Source organism: Triticum aestivum, chromosome 7D, assembly GCF_018294505.1.
Source record: "Triticum aestivum cultivar Chinese Spring chromosome 7D, IWGSC CS RefSeq v2.1, whole genome shotgun sequence".
Lineage (NCBI taxonomy): Eukaryota > Viridiplantae > Streptophyta > Magnoliopsida > Poales > Poaceae > Triticum > Triticum aestivum.
Window position 1 is genome coordinate 74900013 of NC_057814.1, and position 22923 is coordinate 74922935.

The following is a 22923-nucleotide window of genomic DNA, read 5'->3' on the forward strand; positions in this document are numbered from 1 at the left end:
AACGGGGTTGATGGAGTCGTACTCGTCGTGATCCAAATCACCGATGACCGAGCGCCGAACGGACGGCACCTCCGCGTTCAACACACGTACGGTTGGGGAAGACGTCTCCTCCTTATTGATCTAGCAAGGGGAGGGAGAGGTTGATGGAGATCCAGCAGCACGACGGCGTGGTGGTGGAAACAACGGGGATCTCGGCAGGGCTTCGCCAAGCTCAGCGAGAGGGAGAGGTGTCACGGGAGGGAGAGGGAGGCGCCAGGGGCTTGGGTGCAGCTGCCCTCCCTCCCCCCTCTTTATATAGGGGTCCAGGGGGGCGCCGGCCCCCAGAGATCCCATCTCTAGGGGGGGGGGCAAGGGGGGGGACTTGCCCCCCAAGTCAAGTGGGGCGCCCCCCACCCCTAGGGTTTCCAACCCTAGGCGCAGGGGGAGGCCCAAGGGGGGTGCACCAGCCCACCAGGGGCTGGTTCCCCTCCCACTTCAGCCCATGGGGCCCTCCGGGATAAGTGGCCCCACCCGGTGGACCCCCGGGACCCTTCCGGTGGTCCCGGTACAATACCGGTGACCCCCGAAACTTTCCCGGTGGCCGAAACTGGACTTCTTATATATAATTCTTCACCTCCGGACCATTCCGGAACTCCTCGTGACGTCCGGGATCTCATCCGGGACTCTGAACGACTTTCGGATTTCCGCATACTAATATCTCTACAACCCTAGCGTCACCGAACCTTAAGTGTGTAGACCCTACGGGTTCGGGAGACATGCAGATATGACCGAGACGACTCTCCGATCAATAACCAACAGCGGGATCTGGATACCCATGTTGGCTCCCACATGTTCCATGATGATCTCATCAGATGAACCACGATGTCGAGGATTCAATCAATCCCGTATACAATTCCCTTTGTCAATCGGTACGTTACTTGCCCGAGATTCGATCGTCGGTATCCCAATACCTTGTTCAATCTCGTTACCGGCAAGTCACTTTACTCGTACCGTAATGCATGATCCCGTGACCAAACACTTGGTCACATTGAGCTCATTATGATGATGCATTACCGAGTGGGCCCAGAGATACCTCTCCGTCATACGGAGTGACAAATCCCAGTCTCGATTCGTGCCAACCCAACAGACACTTTCGGAGATACCCGTAGTGCACCTTTATAGCCACCCAGTTACGTTGTGACGTTTGGCACACCCAAAGAACTCCTATGGTATCCGGGAGTTGCACAATCTCATGGTCTAAGGAAATGATACTTGACATTTGGAAAAGCTCTAGCAAACGAACTACACGATCTTGTGCTATGCTTAGGATTGGGTCTTGTCCATCACATCATTCTCCTAATGATGTGATCCCGTTATAAATGACATCCAATGTCCATAGTCAGGAAACCATGACTATCTATTGATCAACGAGCTAGTCAACTAGAGGCTCACAAGGGACATGTTGTGGTCTATGTATTCACACATGTATTACGATTTCCGGATAACACAATTATAGCATGAACAATAGACAATTATCATGAACAAGGAAATATAATAATAACCATTTTATTATTGCCTCTAGGGCATATTTCCAACATTAGGCTCTTGCCAATCCTTGTTCCATAATCCATCAAATCTTAACCCAAAACTTGAAAACTTCACAACACAAAACTTAATAGAAAATCTCGTGAGCTCCGTTAGCGAAAGAAAAGAAAACACCACTTCAAGGTACTGTAATGAACTCATTCTTTATTTATATTGGTGTTAAACCCACTGTATTCCAACTTCTCTATGGTTTATAAACTCTTTTACTAGCCATATATTCATCAAAATAAGCAAACAACGCACGAAAAACAGAATCTGTCAAAAACAGAACAGTCTGTAGTAATCTGTATCTAACGCAAACTTCTGGAACTCAGAAAAATCTACCAAAATAGGAAGACCTAGATAATTTGTTTATTGATCTACTGCAATTGGAATCAGTATTTTATCACGTTCTGGTGATTTTAAACAATTGTTTTTGTGAACAGAAAGTTTCTGGAATTTTCAGCAAGATCAAATAACTATCATCCAAGAAGATCCTATAGGTTTCACTTGGCACAAACACTAATGAAAACATAAAAACACATCTAACCAGAGGCTAGATCAAATATTTATTGCTAAACAGAAACAAAAAGCAAGAAAATTAAAATAAAATCGGGTTGCCTCCCAACAAGCGCTATCGTTTAACGCCCCTAGCTAGGCATAAAAGCAAGGATAGATCTAAGTATTGCCATCTTTGGTAGGCAATCCATAAGTGGCTCTCATAATAGATTCATAAGGTAATTTAATCTTCTTTCTAGGGAAGTGTTCCATGCCTTTCCTTAACGGAAATTGGAATCTAATATTCTCTTCCTTCATATCAATAATTGCACCAATCGTTCTAAGGAAAGGTCTACCAAGAATAATAGGACATGGAGGATTGCAATCTATATCAAGAACAATAAAATCTACGGGCACATAATTCCTATTTGCAACAATAAGAACATCATTAATTCTTCCCATAGGTTTCTTGATAGTGGAATCCGCAAGGTGCAAGTTTAAAGAGCAATCATCAATTTCATGGAAACCTAGCAAATCACACAAAGTTTTTGGAATCGTGGAAACACTAGCACCCAAATCACACAAAGCATAGCATTCATGATCTTTAATTTTAATTTTAATTGTAGGTTCCCACTCATCATAAAGTTTTCTAGGGATAGAAACTTCCAACTCAAGTTTTTCTTCATAAGATTGCATCAAAGCATCAACGATATGTTTAGTAAAGGCTTTATTTTGAATATAAGCATGAGGAGAATTTAGCACGGATTGCAACAAGGAAATACAATCTATCAAAGAGCAATTATCATAATTAAATTCCTTGAAATCCAAAATAGTGGGTTCATTGCTATCTAAAGTTTTAACCTCTTCCATCCCACTTTTACCAATTTTTGCATCAAGATCTAAAAACTCCGAATTTTTGGGACGCCTTTTAACTAAAGTTGATTCATCTCCAGTCCCATCATTATCAAGATTCATATTGCAAAACAAAGATTTAATCGGAGACACATCGATAACTTTTAGATCTTCATCTTTATTCTCATAAAAAATTTCCGGTTTAGCGGCCATCTTATTAACTAAGGTGGCCTGCTTATCCGAAATTTCAGCTATTAAATTTTCAAGATGAGCAATCTGAGATTTCAAACCATAAAATTCCTTAGACATGTCATCAAGCTCTTTATTCATGTACTCCATAAAGCCTTTTTGTTACTTAAGCTCATTTCTAAAGACATTATTAGGCTCAAATTGTAAAGTCATAAAGCTCCTGACGTTGCTTTCAATCTCTTCCAACCTTTTAAGGTGAAGATCACCAAATCTAGGCAGGGCCATAAAGGCAACAAGCAACAAGAGACAAGCAAAAAGAGGCAAACGGAAAGAGAGGGCGAATAAAACAGCAAGGGTGAAGTGGGGAGAGGAAAACGAGAGGCAAATGGCAAATAATGTAATGCGAGGGATAAGAGTTTGTGATGGGTACTTGGTATGTCTTGACTTGTGCGTAGACTCCCCGGCAACGGCGCCAGAAATTCTTCTTGCTACCTCTTGAGCACTGCGTTGGTTTTCCCTTGAAGAGGAAAGGGTGATGCAGTAAAGTAGCGTAAGTATTTCCCTCCGTTTTTGAGAACCAAGGTATCAATCCAGTAGGAGACCACGCTCAAGTCCCACGCACCTACACAAACAAATAAGAACTTTGCAACCAACGCGATAAAGGGGTTGTCAATCCCTTCACGGGCACTTGCAAGTGAGATCTGATAGAGATGATAAGATAATATTTTTGGTATTTTTATGATAAAGACTAAAAGTAAAGAAAGCAAAATAAACGGTAATAGAAATAGCTTGTTGACGGGAGATTAATATGATGGAAAATAGACCCCGGGGCCATAGGTTTCACTAGTGGCTTCTCTCAAGATAGCATAAGTATTACGGTGGGTGAACAAATTACTGTCGAGCAATTGATAGAATTGAGCATAGTTATGAGAATATCTAGGTATGATCATGTATATAGGCATCACGTCCGTGACAAGTAGACCGACTCCTGCCTGCATCTACTACTATTGCTCCACACATCGACCGCTATCCAGCATGCATCCAGAGTATTAAGTTCATAAGAACGGAGTAACGCTTTAAGCAAGATGACATGATGTAGAGGGATAAACTCAGGCAATATGATATAAACCCCATCTTTTTATCCTCGATGGAAACAATACAATACGTGTCGTTTCCCCTACTGTCTCTGGGATCGAGCACCGCAAGATTGAACCCAAAGCTAAGCACTTCCCCCATTGCAAGAAAGATCAATCTAGTAGGCCAAACCAAACTGATAATTCGAAGAGACTTGCAAAGATAACCAATCATACATAAAAGAATTCAGAGGAGATTCAAATATTGTTCATAGATAATCTTGATCATAAACCCACAATTTATTGGATCTCGACAAACACACCGCAAAAGAAGATTACATCGAATAGATCTCCAAGAGAATCGAGGAGAACTTTGTATTGAGATCCAAAGAGAGAGAAGAAGCCATCTTGCTAATAACTATGGACCCGAAGGTCTGAGGTAAACTACTCACACATCATCGGAGAGGCTATGGTGTTGATGTAGAAGCCCTCCGTGATCGATGCCCCCTCCGGCGGAGCGCCGGAAAAGGCCCCAAGATGAGATCTCACGGGTACAGAAGGTTGCGGTGGTGGAAATAGGGTTTTGGCTCCTCCCTTGATGTTTTCGGGGTACGTAGGTATATATATAGGAGGAAGAAGTAGGTCGGTGGAGCTACGAGGGGCCCATGAGGGTGGAGGGCGCGCCCGGGGGGGTAGGTGCGCCCCCTGCCTCATGGCCCCCTCGTTGATTGCTTGACGTCCACTCCAAGTCCTCTGGATCACGTTTTTTCAGAAAATCACGTCCCGAAGGTTTCATTCCGTTTGGACTCCATTTGATATTCCTTTCCTTCGAAACACTGAAATAGGCAAAAAAACAGCAATTTGGGCTGGGCCTCCGGTTAATAGGTTAGTCCCAAAAATAATATAAAAGTGTATAATAAAGCCCATTGAACATCCAAAACAGATAATATAATAGCATGGAACAATCAAAAATTATAGATACGTTGGAGACGTATCAAGCATCCCCAAGCTTAATTCCTCCTCGTCCTCGAGTAGGTAAATGATAAAAACAGAACTTTTGATGTGGAATGCTTCTTAGCATAATATTTAATGTAATTCTTTTTATTGTGGCATGAATATTTAGATCCGAAAGATAAAAGTTTAATGTTGACATAAAAACAATAATACTTCAAACATGCTAACCAAGCAATTATGTCTTATCAAAATAACATAGCCAAAGAAAGCTCATCCCTACAAAATCATATAGTTAGGCCATGCTTCAATTTCGTCACACAAAACGTTCTCATCATGCATAACCCCGATGACAAGCCGAGCAATTGGTTCATACTTTTTAACGCGCTTCAGCCTTTTCAACCCTTACACAATACATGAGCGCAAGCCATGGATATAGCACTATGGGTGGAGTAAAGTATAATGATGGGGGTTATGTGAGAAGATAAAAAGGTAGAAAGTCTCACACTGACGCGGCTAATCAATAGGCTATGGAGATGCCCATCAATTGATGTAAATGAGAGGAGTAGGTATTGTCATGCAACGGATGCCCTAGAGCTATAAATATATGAAAGCTCAACAAAAGAAACTAAGTGGGTGTGCATCCAACTTGCTTGCTCACGAAGACCTAGGGCATTTTGAGGAAGCCCATCATTGGAATATACAAGCAAAGTTCTATAATGAAAAATTCCCACTAGTATATGAAAGTGACAACATAGGAGACTCTCTATCATGAAGATCACGGTGCTACTTTGAATCACAAGTGTGGAAAAAGGATAGTAACATTGTCCCTTCTCTCTTTTTCTCTCATTATTTTTTTATTTCTCCTTTTTTTGTTGGGCCTTTTTTTTCTTTGGCCTCTTTTTTTATCTAGTCCGGAATCTCATCCCGACTTGTGGGGGAATCATAGTCTCCATCATCCTTTCCTCACATGAGACAATGCTCTAATAATGATGATCATCACACTTTTATTACTTACAACTCAAGAATTATAACTCAATACTTAGACACAAAATATGACTCTATGTGAATGCCTCCGGCGGTGTACCGGGATATGCAATGAACCAAGAGTGACATTAATAAAAATTATGAAAGGTGGCTTTGCCACAAATACGATGTCAACTACATGATCATGCAAAGCAATATGACAATGATGGAGCGTGTCATAATAAACGGAACGGTGGTAAGTTGCATGGCAATACATCTCGGAATGGCTATGGAAATGCCATGATAGGTAGGTATGGTGGCTGTTTTGAGGAAGATATAAGGAGGTTTATGTGTGATAGAGCGTATCATATCACGGGGTTTGGATGCACCGGTGAAGTTTGCACCAACTCTCAAGGCGAGAAAGGGCAATGCACGGTACCATAGAGGCTAGAAAATTGTGGAAGGTTGAGAGTGCGTATAATCCATGGACTCACATTAGTCATAAAGAACTCATATACTCATTGCAAATGTTTATCAGCCCTCGAAGCAAAGTACTACTACGCATGCCCCTAGAGGGATAGATTGGTAGGAAAAGACCATCGCTCATCCCCGACCGCCACTCATAAGGAAAGCAATAAAAGAACACCTTATGTGTCAAAATTGTCATACAACTTTCACCATACGTGCATGCTACGGGACTTGCCAACCTTAACACAAGTATTTCTCAATTTCACAATTACTCAACTAGCACACTCTAATATTACCACCTTTATCTCTCAAAACACTTATCAAGTATCAAACTTCTCATGATATTCAATGAACTCAATATGGAAGTTTTTATTATGCCCATCTTGGATGCCTATCACATTCAGATTAATTTCACAATTAAAGCAAATTACCATGCTGTTTAAGACTCTCAAAATAATATAAGTGAAGCATGAGAGATCAATAATTTCTATAAAATAAAACCACCACCGTGCTCTAAAAGATACAAGTGAAGCACTAGAGCAAAAACTATATAGCTCAAAAGATATAAGTGAAGCACATAGAGTATTCTAACAAATTTCGAATCATGTGTGTCTCTCTCAAAAGGTGTGTACAGCAAGGATGATTGTGGTAAACTAAAATGCAAAGACTCAAATCATACAAGACGCTCCAAGCAAAACACATATCATGTGGTGAATAAAAATATAGCCCCAAGTAAAGTTACCGATAGACGAAGACGAAAGAGGGGATGCCTTCCGGGGCATCCCCAAGCTTAGGCTTTTGGTTGTCCTTGAATTTTACCTTGGGGTGCCTTGGGCATCCCCAAGCTTAGGCTCTTGCCAATCCTTGTTCCATAATCCATCAAATCTTAACCCAAAACTTGAAAACTTCACAACACAAAACTTAATAGAAAATCTCGTGAGCTCCGTTAGCGAAAGAAAAGAAAACACCACTTCAAGGTACTGTAATGAACTCATTCTTTATTTATATTGGTGTTAAACCCACTGTATTCCAACTTCTCTATGGTTTATAAACTCTTTTACTAGCCATATATTCATCAAAATAAGCAAACAACGCACGAAAAACAGAATCTGTCAAAAACAGAACAGTCTGTAGTAATCTGTATCTAACGCAAACTTCTGGAACTCAGAAAAATCTACCAAAATAGGAAGACCTAGATAATTTGTTTATTGATCTACTGCAATTGGAATCAGTATTTTATCACGTTCTGGTGATTTTAAACAATTGTTTTTGTGAACAGAAAGTTTCTGGAATTTTCAGCAAGATCAAATAACTATCATCCAAGAAGATCCTATAGGTTTCACTTGGCACAAACACTAATGAAAACATAAAAACACATCTAACCAGAGGCTAGATCAAATATTTATTGCTAAACAGAAACAAAAAGCAAGAAAATTAAAATAAAATCGGGTTGCCTCCCAACAAGCGCTATCGTTTAACGCCCCTAGCTAGGCATAAAAGCAAGGATAGATCTAAGTATTGCCATCTTTGGTAGGCAATCCATAAGTGGCTCTCATAATAGATTCATAAGGTAATTTAATCTTCTTTCTAGGGAAGTGTTCCATGCCTTTCCTTAACGGAAATTGGAATCTAATATTCTCTTCCTTCATATCAATAATTGCACCAATCGTTCTAAGGAAAGGTCTACCAAGAATAATAGGACATGGAGGATTGCAATCTATATCAAGAACAATAAAATCTACGGGCACATAATTCCTATTTGCAACAATAAGAACATCATTAATTCTTCCCATAGGTTTCTTGATAGTGGAATCCGCAAGGTGCAAGTTTAAAGAGCAATCATCAATTTCATGGAAACCTAGCAAATCACACAAAGTTTTTGGAATCGTGGAAACACTAGCACCCAAATCACACAAAGCATAGCATTCATGATCTTTAATTTTAATTTTAATTGTAGGTTCCCACTCATCATAAAGTTTTCTAGGGATAGAAACTTCCAACTCAAGTTTTTCTTCATAAGATTGCATCAAAGCATCAACGATATGTTTAGTAAAGGCTTTATTTTGAATATAAGCATGAGGAGAATTTAGCACGGATTGCAACAAGGAAATACAATCTATCAAAGAGCAATTATCATAATTAAATTCCTTGAAATCCAAAATAGTGGGTTCATTGCTATCTAAAGTTTTAACCTCTTCCATCCCACTTTTACCAATTTTTGCATCAAGATCTAAAAACTCCGAATTTTTGGGACGCCTTTTAACTAAAGTTGATTCATCTCCAGTCCCATCATTATCAAGATTCATATTGCAAAACAAAGATTTAATCGGAGACTCATCGATAACTTTTAGATCTTCATCTTTATTCTCATAAAAAATTTCCGGTTTAGCGGCCATCTTATTAACTAAGGCGGCCTGCTTATCCGAAATTTCAGCTATTAATTTTTCAAGATGAGCAATGTGAGATTTCAAACCATAAAATTCGTTAGACATGTCATCAAGCTCTTTATTCATGTACTCCATAAAGCCTTTTTGTTCCTTAAGCTCATTTCTAAAGAAATTATTATGCTCAAATTGTAAAGTCATAAAGCTCCTGACGTTGCTTTCAATCTCTTCCAACCTTTTAAGGTGAAGATCACCAACTCTAGGCAGGGCCATAAAGGCAACAAGCAACAAGAGACAAGCAAAAAGAGGCGAATGGAAAGAGAGGGCGAATAAAATGGCAAGGGTGAAGTGAGGGAGAGGAAAACGAGAGGCAAATGGCAAATAATGTAATGCGAGGGATAAGAGTTTGTGATGGGTACTTGGTATTTCTTGACTTGTGCGTAGACTCCCCGGCAACGGCGCCAGAAATTCTTCTTGCTACCTCTTGAGCACTGCATTGGTTTTCTTTTGAAGAGGAAAGAGTGATGTAGTAAAGTAGCGTAAGTATTTCCCTCAGTTTTTAAGAACGAAGGTATCAATCTAGTAGGAGACCACGCTCAAGTCCCACACACCTACACAAACAAATAAGAACCTTGCAACCAACGCGATAAAGGGGTTGTCAATCCCTTCACGGGCACTTGCAAAAGTGAGATCGAATAGAGATGATAAGATAATATTTTTGGTATTTTTATGATAAAGACTAAAAGTAAAGAAAGCAAAATAAACGGTAATAGAAATATCTTGTTGACGGGAGATTTATATGATGAAAAATAGACCCGGGGGCCATAGGTTTCACTAGTGGCTTCTCTCAAGATAGCATAAGTATTACGGTGGGTGAACAAATTACTGTCGAGCAATTGATAGAATTGAGCATAGTTATGAGAATATCTAGGTATGATCATGTATATAGGCATCACGTCCGTGACAAGTAGACCGACTCCTGCCTGCATCTACTACTATTGCTCCACACATCGATCGCTAGCCAGCATGCATCCAGAGTATTAAGTTCATAAGAACGGAGTAACGCTTTAAGCAAGATGACATGATGTAGAGGGATAAACTCAGGCAATATGATATAAACCCCATCTTTTTATCCTCGATGGCAACAATATAATACGTGTCGTTTCCCCTACTGTCACTGGGATTGAGCACCGCAAGATTGAACCCAAAGCTAAGCACTTCTCCCATTGCAAGAAAGATCAATCTAGTAGGCCAAACCAAACTGATAATTCTAAGAGACTTGCAAAGATAACCAATCATACATAAAAGAATTCAGAGGAGATTCAAATATTGTTTATAGATAATCTTGACCATAAACCCACAATTCATTGGATCTCGACAAACACACCGCAAAAGAAGATTACATCGAATAGATCTCCAAGAGAATCGAGGAGAACTTTGTATTGAGATCCAAAGAGAGAGAAGAAGCCATCTAGCTAATAACTATGGACCCGAAGGTCTGAGGTAAACTACTCACACATCATCGGAGAGGCTATGGTGTTGATGTGGAGGCCCTCCGTGATCGATGCCCCCTCCGGCGGAGCGCCGGAAAAGGCCCCAAATTGAAATCTCACAGGTACAGATGGTTGCGGCGGTGGAAATAGGGTTTTGGCTCCTCCCCTGATGTTTTCAGGGTACATAGGTATATATAGGAGGAAGAAGTAGGTCGGTGGAGCTACGAGGGGCCCACGAGGGTGGAGGGCACGCCCCCTGCCTCGTGGCCTCCTCGTTGATTGCTTGACGTCCACTCCAAGTCCTCTGGGTCACGTTTGTTCTGAAAATCACGTTCCCGAAGGTTTCATTCCGTTTGGACTCCGTTTTATATTCCTTTCCTTCGAGACACTGAAATAGGAAAAAAAAACCCAGCAATTTAGGTTGGGCCTTCGGTTAATAGGTTAGTCCCAAAAATAATATAAAAGTGTATAATAAAGTGCATTGAACATCCAAAACAGATAATATAATAGCATGGAACAATAAAAAATTATAGATACGTTGGAGACATATCACACATTCGTACATTAGGTATATATCAAGAACATTATTTTATACTTGTTGAACATTTTTTATACTTCTTTAACATTAAAAAAACCTAAATTCTAAAAAGTGCATACGCACTAATTAGAGGAAACGAGCGGCCGGTCTTACACACACATGCATGTAGTTTTGTGGTCTAAATTTTGTCTTTATTAGTGACGTGGCATGTACTATTAGGATGGTCAAATGGGCAAGACACCGCATTATTCCATGGATGCGCATGTCCATTTATTCGGTTTCCAAATTTTCAAAAAGCCATATCTTTTAAACCGTGCTTCGGAATTTAGATCCGTTTTCACTATTGGAATCCTTGCGACTAGATCTTTGAAACTAGATCCCGCATGGGGTACGTTTTGACGAATTTTTTTATGCCAACTTTGGTGCTATATTGTGCAACTCTATAACTGTATTGTGCAACTTTATTACTACATCGTGCAACTTTTTTCCAAAACTAATGTTTGGAGCTGCACCTTCGTATGAGGTTGCAACCTAGCAATCATGACAACTTTGATGTGCAACTAGTCTATTGCCTCGACGAAAGTCGATGTGCAACCTCCTATTGTAATGTAGTCTACTTACACACACATTGATGTTTAGTTGGCTTGTAATGTAGTCTAGTTGCACACAAATTGATGTTTAATTGGCTTCTAATATAGTCTAGTTGCACACACATTGATGTTTAGTTGGCAGGAAGACTAGTTGCACACACATATGCTCAGTTGGCTTGTAATTTAGTCTAGTTGCACACACATTGATGTTTAGTTGGCCGGACACTAGTTGCACACACATATGCTCAGTTGGCGCGGCAATGTAGTCTAGTTGCACACACATTGATGTTTAGTTGGCAGGACTTTTTTGGCACACACATATGCTCAGTTGGCACGGCAATCTAGTTTAGTTGCACACACACATTAATGTTTAGTTGGCAGGACACTAGTTGCACACACATATGCTCAGTTGACGCGGCAATCTAGTTAGTTGCACACACGTTGATGTTTAGTTGGCAGGAAGACTAGTTCGTCGAAACATCCCCATGCGGGATCTAGTTTCGAAGAGCAAGTCGCGAGGATTCTAGCGGTGAAAACGGATCTTAATTCCGACACGCGAATTAAAAGTTATGCTTTTTTTAATTTTTGAAACCATGAATTAAATACACCAAAGAATAAAACGCATGCATCGAAGGGATGGCTGTGCAGACATTTAAGGACCAGGTGAAAAGCTTTCTTAATTAGGATGATTAATTAGGAAGGGGGACAGAAAAATTCTTAAAATAGTTGGCCGCCACGCAGCGCTAACGGGCAGCTGTTTACCCGCTAGACGCGTCCTAAAAAAATATGTTTGATGACCACTTTCTTTATATACATTGTACATTTTTAGTATATCAGAACATTTTTGAAATACATGGTTAACAATTTAAAAGTATAGAGTTAACATTTTTTATGCATGCGCCCAGGATGGAACCCGAGAGGCCGGAGGCGGCGCTCGAGAGCATGGACCGGACCGAGGATACGGCCCGCAGGCCCGAGGCCTTAAGCCTTGGACGGCGATGGTGTCAGGCGCCTTGAAATACCCCGGCGTCGCCTTGGCGCCCGACGTAACCGCCTCAACCAACAGCCAACAGAGCTCGCCTCTCCTCGCCGGAGTGCCAAGAAACCCCACCGCCTCTGCTCTCCAGCGCCGGCGACCGATGGACAGGTTCCACGACAGGCAGCACGTGTGGCTGCGGAGCCGCGTGCACGGCACGTACCTCAAGGCCAACAGCGACGGGAAGACCGTCTCCCTTCGCGGCCGCCGCGCCTCGCTGAAGGCCGCGTGGACGGTGCACATCTACCACGGCGAGGGCGACGCCGTGTACCTGCTCCTCCACAGCGCTGCCTACGGCCGCTACCTCGCCGCCACGACCACGCGGGCGCCGCTCGGGCTCGGCCACAACGGCTTTCGCGCCGAGCAGCGCAACTACGATGAGCCGGACATGCAGGCCATCATGTGGGAGGCCGTCGGGGCGGGCTCCGGTGACGACGTCATGCTCCGCAACGTCGGCGGCTGCTACCTCCGCGCCAACGGCAGGTACCTCCGCTGGAGCACCGGCGTCAGCGTCGAGGACATGGACAGAGTCAGCACCATGGCGCACTGGATCGTCGAGCCCATCCCCGCCAGAGAGGCGGGCATGCCTGACCTTCCTGGCCCGCCCGTGAGTTCGCCATGACCTGACGACCAGCTGCTCGAATTGCCAATTCATTCGCTCAAGAGCAATTCCTGATCTGTTCTTGCCAAATTCCTACTTCTTGACTCAACTGCAGAACCGCGTCCTCTACATGGTGCTCGGCCAGGCGTGGCGGACGATCGTGTTCGTGCGAGCGAACGCCGAGGGGTTCTACGACGAGCACGGCTGGCACATGTTCCCTTTCAGGGGGAGGTCCGTGAACCACCTGAGGAACGAGCTGGCCGACCGCATCGCCTTCATCGACGGCCAGTACCCCGACGGCATCGCCATGTGCGTCCGGACGGGCCTCTACGGGAGGCTGACTCCACTCGTCGTCGACCTACCCCGCTACTCTGGCCACGCCGAGGCCCACCAGATTGTCGTGATGATGTCCGGGACCCCTGGTGAGAGCCTCCCTCCATGTCACAACTCACAACTTCCTAAAGATTTCCTCATGGTACTCTTGATTGATCTTGTTATGCGCAATGTACAGATTTTGGTGCAGTTACTATTTGCTGCATGGCTAATCTGCTTGTGTTTGAAAAAATGTTTACTGAAACTGTTATAGTCTGAGAAACAGTTTACTGAAGTTGTAGTCTGAAAAAAAGTTAACTGAAACTGTTGTAGTCTGAAACTTGTTAGGTGTTGGGAATTGTCTGCAACTGTAGTAATCTTTTAGATAAATGAAAGATGATCTGTGGAAGTTAGTCAGTTGATTCATCTCTTTTCAGAATTAACAGAGAAGATGGTGATATCCGTTTGATTTGACCCATTTCACTTGCATTGAATAACCTGTGAACAAAATTTAGGTTCCAACAACACTAAACTGAATCTTGATTCTGCACATAAGTTGTATTCAGGTTTTGTACATGGGCTGTATTCTTGGTCTTGTTATTTTTTTTGCATTACTCTGAGATTTAGATTGTTCATCTGCTTCCTACTGATCTTCTTTAGCGAGAAAAGTAATGTTGGTCTCTAATCGGCTACGCACAATGCACATATGTTGGTGTAAATACTATTTTGCTGCATGAACACGATATTTGGAGTCTTACTTTATTGGAGTGCTACTGCTAGTGCTAATTTGATCGTGCTTGGAACTTGTCTGAAATTGCTGTACTCTGTAAGGTAAAAGTAGTTGGATGGAAATAGTAGGTGCCATGTGGATTTATCAGTCTGTGACTCTGTACACATGGTAAAAGATGGTCTGGACAGTTCTGTCTTTGATTCAGATAATTCAGTTCGTCCATTTCATAACATTTTCCACTATTAGAATTATGAACCCTAAAAAGCCAAATCAAGTTCAGTCATCTCATTTTACCTTTGCAGGGAAGATACTATTTTTTTAACCTGTGAATAAACTTCAGTTAGTATCTTGCAATACTGCATTAAAAGTTTAGTTCCGTGCACATAATATTGTTTCAGTTTTTTCTTGTTTATATCGTTATTGATTGTTGGTCTGCCGCCTAACTGGTTCATACTTTCAGCTGATGTCAGCACAAATCATGATGGACTAGTTAACTAACGTTATTGCGGGAACAAATCATTATGGAACTTAAAACTCCAAATCAGTTGATTCATCTCTTTTCAGCATTAACAGAGAAGATGGTGATATCCGTTTGATTTGGCCCATTTAGCTTCCAACAACACTAAACTAAATACAGTATTATTTTTTATTTTGCATAACTCTGAGATTTAGATTGTTCATGTGCTCCCTACTGATCCTCTTTAGCGAGAAATGTACTGTTGGTCTCGAATCTGCTATGCACAGATGTTGGTGTAGATACTAGCTATTTTGCTGCATGAACATGATATTTGGGATTTTACTTTAGTGGAGTGCTAATCTGATATTATGATGCGCTTGTCTGATACTGTTGTAGTCTAGTAAAGTAAAGTAGTTGGATGTAGAAATGTAACAGTAGGTGTCAATGCCATGTGGATTTATCAGTCTGTACACATGGTAAAAGATGGTCTGAACCTAGTTGCACATTTCTGTCTTTGATTCAGATAATTCAGTACGCCCAATTCATAACATTTGCCGATTAGAATTATGGACTCTAAAAGCCAAATCAAGCTCAGCCATCTCATTTCTCCTTTGCAGAGAAGATACTCCCTTCGTCCGGAAATACTTGTCGGAGGAATAGATGTATCTAGACGTACTTTAGTTCTAGATACATCCATTTTTATGCATTTCACCGACAAGTATTTCCGGACGGAGGGAGTACTAATTTTCTCACCTGTGAATAAAATTCAGATAGTATCTTACAATATCCTTGCACATAATATTGTTTCAGGTTTTGTCTTATTTATACCGTTATTGATTATTGGTCTGCTGCCTAACTGGTTCATACTTTCTGCTGATTCAGCGTACGATGATCTGCGATATCCAGATGTGGACGCAGTGTAGAGAAAGCTCGGAGCGGGAGGCCTGACAGTTAATCTAGTTAACCTGTTCATAAGTTGCGTCGTCTCAGATACGACGACAACAGAACTGGATGCCCACTTTTTGCCTATAGATACGTAGATATAGGTTCAGAAAACTCAGCAGCTCCTGTGTTTCTTCTGTTAGCTAAACTTGGTGAAAACGTTGCGTCCAATGGCTGAACAACTCTGTAGTGATGAAAGATTGGTAGTGCGATGCTGATTGTAGTAGTCGTTTCAGTGTCGCTCTTCTGAAATTCATCTCCTTAATGTGATTGTCAATGCTTCGGACCATTTCACTGTTGGGGTTCTTGGAATGAGTTGATGAGTTGATGGTCCTGCATTCCGTTTTTACTTTGCATTTCTCTTAGATGAAGTATCTGATATCAACAACGATTTGGTAGTTCTGCTGTTAGTTGGCCACTTGAGTTTACATGTCGTTCCTTGCTGTGATTTGGTGGCTTTTGATGTGTTCTCTTTAGCAATTTGCTCTTTCGTATATGACCCGCCATTCTTCAGAGAGGTTTCGTGGAAAATAAACATTTACAATTTTGTTTTAAACAGAATTCACCAAAATGAATTTGCCCCTCTCTCTTCCCATTACTGAGACACTTCCACTGGACCTGAAGCTGCAGTAACTAAAGTAAGCAGGCGCAGGAAACTAAGTGTGTAATTGAAGGTGCAGTGCCTACCGTAATATGTGCTCTTGATACCACTTTTTTTAAAAAAGGAGGTTAAGTGTGTGTTTGTTTGGGCTGCAAATTTCACGGCTGCAACTGCAATAACTCCGGCTGGATCGAGCGGCTATAGCTGATAGCTGCGGCCGGTTGAACGGTTAGAGCTGAGATGCAGTTATTTTGTAGTTGTGCTGTAGCAACTGCGGCTGGTGCAGGAACGTGCTGAAATGACTGAAATGCCCTCAGTTGTGCTGTAACTTGAGTTTAAGTGTTGATTGTACTGTTATAACTGTATATGACTAGATTAAGAGCTATTTTTTCATTGAATGTCATTTTTCGCCATCACTTTCAGTACTAGTTATATATTACATTCCAATGGATCAAACATAGAGTATTCCCCTGGTCTCTACATCAACTGATGCATACAATCATCTTTATCAATTATTCAACAAATGTCTGACAAAAACATATATCAAGTCACCGCTCACACCTACAAACTCGATAATGTGGGGGTGCTCTCACTCCCCATATCTAAAACCGGAAGCCGGTGCAGCTAACCTAAAGCGCAGAAGGAGCAACACTGCCGACCGCCGCCGCCGCCTCGCGTCTGTTCGTGGAAGGAAGGAACACGAGAACTATATCTTCCTTATAGCCAGACTATATTCGGTCTCGCCTGAAGACTTTCTTGCGTTCGTACAGTGTTGCGCCTGCCCATTCTATTAGCACGCATTCATTTGCTGGTTTTGTGTGCGCTGCGGGTTTTCTCGTTTTGTTTTTCTTGTTTCTTCTTTTTTTTTTCATCGCTTTTCTTTGTTTTCTCACGGTTTTCAACTAAAAAATTCTTTTTTTTTCTTTGGTTTTCTCTGTTTCTTCTTGACTTTTCACCTGTTTTTCACTTTTATTTCTTTCTTCCTTCTTTGTTTCTCTCTTCGTTTTCTTCATTTTCTTTCTTTCTTTCTTCGGTTTCTTCTGTTTTCATCGTCTTTCTTTGTTTTTTTCCATTTATTCTTTACCACATGACTACATCTTTCATACACATTCGTACATTAGGTATACATCAAGAACATTATTTTATATTTGTTGAACATTTTTTATACTTCTTTAGCATTAAAAAAATATGTTTGACGACCACTTTATTTATATACATTTTACATTTTTGGTATATCAGGAACATTTTTGAAATACATGTTTAACATTTTAAAAGTATAGTATTAAAAAAACTTATGCATGCGCCCAGGATGGAACCCGAGAGGCCGGAGGCGGCGCTCGAGAGCATGGGCCGGACCGAGGATACGGCCCGCAGGCCCGAGGCCTTAAGCTTTGGACGGCGATGGTGTCAGGCGCCTTGAAATACCCCGGCGTCGCCTTGGCGCCCGACGTAACCGCCTCAACCAACAGCCAACAGAGCTCTCGCCACCGCGCAGCAGCGCCCACCGCCTCTGCTCTCCAGCGCCGGCGACCGATGGACAGGTTCCACGACAGGCAGCACGTGTGGCTGCGGAGCCGCGTGCACGGCACGTACCTCAACGCCAACAGCGACGGGAAGACCGTCTCCCTTCGCGGCCGCCGCGCCTCGCTGAAGGCCGCGTGGACGGTGCACATCTACCAGGGTGAGGGCGACGCCGTGTACCTGCTCCTCCACAGCGCCGCCTACGGCCGCTACCTCGCCGCCACGGCCACGCGGGCGCCGCTCGGGCTCGGCCACAACGGCTTTCGCGCCGAGCAGCGCAACTACGATGAGCCGGACGTGCAGGCCATCATGTGGGAGGCCGTCGGGGCGGGCTCCGGTGACCACGTCATGCTCCGGAACGTCGGCGGCTGCTACCTCCGCGCCAACGGCAGGTACCTCCGCTGGAACACCGGCGTCAGCGTCGAGGACATGGACAGAGTCAGCAACATGGCGCACTGGATCGTCGAGTCCATCCCCGCCAGAGAGGCGGGCATGCCTGACCTTCCTGGCCCGCCCGTGAGTTCGCCATGACCTGACGACCAGCTTCTCGAATTGCCAAGTCATTCGCTCAAGAGCAATTCCTGATCTGTTCTTGCCAAATTCCTACTTCTTGACTCAACTGCAGAACCGCGTCCTCTACATGGTGCTCGGCCAGGCGTGGCGGACGATCGTGTTCGTGCGAGCGAACGCCGAGGGGTTCTACGACGAGCATGGCTGGCACATGTTCCCTTTCAGGGGGAGGTCCGTGAACCACCTGAGGAACGAGCTGGCCGACCGCATCGCCTTCATCGACGGCCAGTACCCCGACGGCATCGCCATGTGCGTCCGGGCGGGCCTCTACGGGAGGCTGACTCCACTCGTCGTCGACCTACCCCGCTACTCTGGCCACGCCGAGGCCCACCAGATTGTCGTGATGATGTCCGGGACCCCTGGTGAGAGCCTCCCTCCATGTCACAACTCACAACTTCCTAAAGATTTCCTCATGGTACTCTTGATTGATCTTGTTATGCGCAATGTACAGATTTTGGTGCAGTTACTATTTGCTGCATGGCTAATCTGCTTGCGTTTGAAAAAATGTTTACTGAAACTGTTATAGTCTGAGAAACAGTTTACTGAAGTTGTAGGCTGAAAAAAAGTTAACTGAAACTGTTGTAGTCTGAAACTTGTTAGGTGTTGGGAATTGTCTGCAACTGTAGTAATCTTTTAGATAAATGAAAGATGATCTGTGGAAGCTAGTCAGTTGATTCATCTCTTTTCAGCATTAACAGAGAAGATGGTGGTATCCATTTGATTCGACCCATTTTACTTGCATTGAATAACCTGTAAACAAAATTTAGGTTCCAACAACACTAAACTGAATCTTGTTTCTGCACATAAGTTGCATTCAGGTTTTGTACTTGGGCTGTATTCTTGGTCTTTTTTTTTGCATTACTCTGAGATTTAGGTTGCTCATCTGCTTCCTACTGATCTTCTTTAGCGAGAAAAGTAATGTTGGTCTCGAATCTGCTGCACACAATGCACAGATGTTGGTATAAATACTATTTTGCTGCATGAACACGATATTTGGAGTCTTACTTTATTGGAGTGCTACTGCTAGTGCTAATTTGATCATGCTTGGAACTTGTCTGAAATTGCTATAGTCTTGTATAAGGTAAAAGTAGTTGGATGGAAATAGTAGGTGCCATGTGGATTTATCAGTCTGTGACTCTGTACACATGGTAAAAGATGGTCTGAACAGTTCTGTCTTTGATTCAGATAATTCAGTTCGTCCATTTCGTAACATTTTCCACTATTAGAATTATGAACCCTAAAAAGCCAAATCAAGTTCAGTTATCTCACTTCACCTTTGCGGAGAAGATACTAAATTTTTAACCTGTGAATAAAATTGAGGTAGTATCTTGCAATAGTGCATAAAAAGCTTAGTTCCTTGCACATAATATTGTTGCAGATTTTTCTTGTTTATATTGTTATTGATTATTGGTCTGCCGCCTAACTGGTTCATACATTCTGCTGATTCAGCGTACGATGAGCTGCGATACCCTGATGTCAACGCAATATAGAGAAAGCTCATAGCTGGAGGCCTGACAGTTCACCTGTTCATAAGTTGCGCCGCCTCAGATATGATGATAACAGAACAGGGCGCCTACTTTTGCCTATAGACACATGGATATAGGTTCACAAAACTCAGCAGCTCCCATGTTTCTTCTGCTAGCTGAACTTGGTGAAAATGTTGCATCCGATGGCTGAACGACTCTGTACTCTGTAGTGATGCTGGTTGTAGTAATCGTTTGTGTCGCTCTTCTGACATTCGCTGTGGGGTTCTTGCAGTGAGTTGATGGTCCTGCATTCCTTTTGTACTATGCATTTCTCTTAGATGAAGCATCTGATATGAATAACGATTTGGTTGTTCTAGCTGTTAGTTGGGCACTTGAGTTTAGATGCCGTTCCTTGCTGTGATTTGGTGGTTCTTTATGTGTTCTCTTTAGCAATTTACTCTTTCATATATGACCCGGCATTCTTTAGAGAGGTTTCGTGAAAAATGGACCTGAAGCTGCAAGTAACTGAAGAAAGCAGGCGCAGGAAACTAAAGTGTGTAACTGAAGCTGCGGTGCCTACCGTAATATGTGCTCTTGATACCAAATGGCTAGCATTTCTTAGTAGTGTGCCTTTCTTCCGTACTCTGATGATCGTAAGGTTGCACACGATCTGTGCTCTTAGCAGCCCACAGTTCAGCACTCATGTTGTTAGTTGCAGTCATTTTGATCGGAATAACAACATTCAGCATGACAGCGATTTCTGACAGAATTTGCAGGCATTTTTGTTCTTGGTTCCCGTTTTCCTATCAGGTGTTTCAGTTTAGTCGGAACACGTGGGTTTCGTGTTGATTCTTTGTCCTATTTTGTAATCCATTTCCATTTAGTAAAATAGGGCTCCACCCTGGATTCATTTTATGCAAACGAAACCAATCGTAATCTATTCGATAGAACGAAGGATGTACATAAACGCAGGACAATGATCAGGATGTGGTTTTGTCATAAAAAATGTACTATTTAGTTTTACTTTACGAATATCAATTCCAAGACTGGGGTTAGAGCAAATTCATTGGGCAATTGCCTGACTCTAGTACACAAACACACAAGGACACAACTCTGTCCAAACCGAGTTACATTGGGTGATTGGACATCAAGAAAACAAAGCGGCATAGAAGCTTCTCTGATGCACAATTTTTTTGGCCAGTATCTCTGAAGAACAACAAGAAATGGACACAGTCTTTCTCTGGAATGTCTCAGGCTTGAAACTACCTCGATAGTCGATCAAACATGACCGGCATCCTGTCGTCGCCGTTTCCTAGTTCATGTCCATGTCAACGACGCCTTGGTTTGTTAGGGAATAAGCCACGACTGGGCGTCCGTGCGTGCACTAGACGTGCCAGGTGCGGTTCCGGCCGCGTCGGGGCCGTGGTGTGTGTGCGTGAGTGTGTACGCGTGTAGCACGGGGATGTCCGTGCAGGTGTGCGGCGTATGCGTGTGTGTAGGGCTAGGCCGTTGGCGAGCTGGGGGTGCGCGTCGAGTTGGTTAGCTGCGGACTCGCCGCGTCCAGGCGTGTGCGTGCATGTCGGACGGGCGCGGGCGGAGCGGCGTGGACCAGGTGCTCGACGTGGGCAAGGTCGTGAGTTCGTGCCCGGCGCGACCTGGGTATGAAACCCCGTGTATATGCTTGTAATGGTGTGTGCCTGAACTTGAGTTCGTGCTTGAGGGAACCTGAAGCCGTTCGTGCGGCTGCAGCAGCGTTCGTGCGCTGGGAAAACTCCTGTGTCTATCTCTCCTTCTTCCTTCTTCTCTGGTACACTGCGAGAACTCGAGAGAGAAGCAGAGAGGGAGAGCGAGGGCAAGGTCAGAGCACCAACATGGTTGACTTTGTGTCAGGCTATGAATCTCTGAACCTGATTATCTCTGAAGAGTATAACACTTGGAACAACGAAGAGACGAATTGGTATGAGGGTTGGGATCACTGGTAGGCTTCACTGTATCTCTTCATACCGTTTCCACCAGACCCTTCATTTGCTATAATGAATTGGCCAACGAGGGTGTCGTGCTGCTCCTGCTTAGTCCTAGTTACAAAAGCTTCTTTTTCAAAAAAAGATGCTTTATTACTTAAAAGATTTAAGCATTACACCCGGCTTCTACATAGCTAAAATGCACACGGCCAAACAATGTCCTCTCACACAAACAAAAAATAAAAAGGTGAAATATAAAGAAACATGTAGAGTTCGTATAACGCCTAAAGTGGAGGGTTGCCAATCCTAAGATCATGCTCCCACCCAAAGTCAGGTAAAAGTATCCCTCGTTGTAGCCTTCAATCGTGTACACATCTCTGTAAACAGATCTAGTTTCTCCTTACGTTGTAGAGAGGACCATAAACGAAGAGTATATCTATAGATAACCTGCATAAGAAAAGTACTTTTATGAGTCAGTTACACCACTTGTGCCATAACTTGGCTCGAAAAATCAGTTTAGTGCGAAAACTTGTGGCACACATTGAACTAGTGCCATAACTTGGCTTTGGCGTGCATATACGATGCAAATCACATTTCTATACGAACAAGGTGCTGATTAGGCGCACCAACATGGCATGGGCCCGCTGTCAGCGGCTGGATGATGTGTGCCTGCTATTTTGCAAAAAGCACCTAAGGAATTATTTTCTGATGAAAAAGCCCCCGTGAACGACCAATATTTTCCAAACAAATGGAGGCATGTGGGGTCCATCTGTCAGCCACCCACAGTATTGTGCAAAAAATTGTTGTCGCCGGGATTCGATCACCTGCCCTGCCGCCTGCAGCAGCGCCAGCCAGAGTAATAAACCCGACAGAGTTGATCTGACGAACGGATACAAAACGTTTATAACCTGTCTGATTTAAGTGGGCTGGAGTTCAAGCGGTCCATGTTGCACTGTTATTATTATTTTCAAAGTACATGTAAATTGTAACCTTGTGTTATAAAGAAAATAAATCTCAAAATAACAATGAACACTTTTATATGCAACATATTTTTTTTATTAAAATCATGAACATTTTAAACTTATATTACCATTTATAATGAAATAAAATATATAATTATATGTATTAGTACCTGAATCTTTTTTATAATGTAATATTATT

At 42.8% G+C, this 22923-nt stretch overlaps 2 protein-coding genes across 2 annotated transcripts; both read left to right on the forward strand.

The window, feature by feature from the left end:
• The first annotated feature begins 12672 nt into the window (after nt 1–12672).
• On the forward strand, nt 12673–15624 carry LOC123168794 (uncharacterized). Its single transcript, XM_044586660.1, has 3 exons — nt 12673–13208; nt 13318–13624; nt 15584–15624. The coding sequence occupies exons 1-3, from the start codon at nt 12705–12707 to the stop codon at nt 15622–15624; spliced, it is 852 nt and encodes a 283-aa protein (XP_044442595.1). The 5' UTR covers nt 12673–12704.
• Nucleotides 15625–17777: 2153 nt separating this feature from the next.
• LOC123168795 (uncharacterized) lies at nt 17778–20177 on the forward strand. Its single transcript, XM_044586661.1, has 3 exons — nt 17778–18281; nt 18391–18697; nt 19785–20177. Exons 1-3 carry the CDS (start codon nt 17778–17780, stop codon nt 19823–19825), a joined length of 852 nt encoding a protein of 283 aa, XP_044442596.1. The 3' UTR covers nt 19826–20177.
• Nucleotides 20178–22923: the final 2746 nt, after the last annotated feature.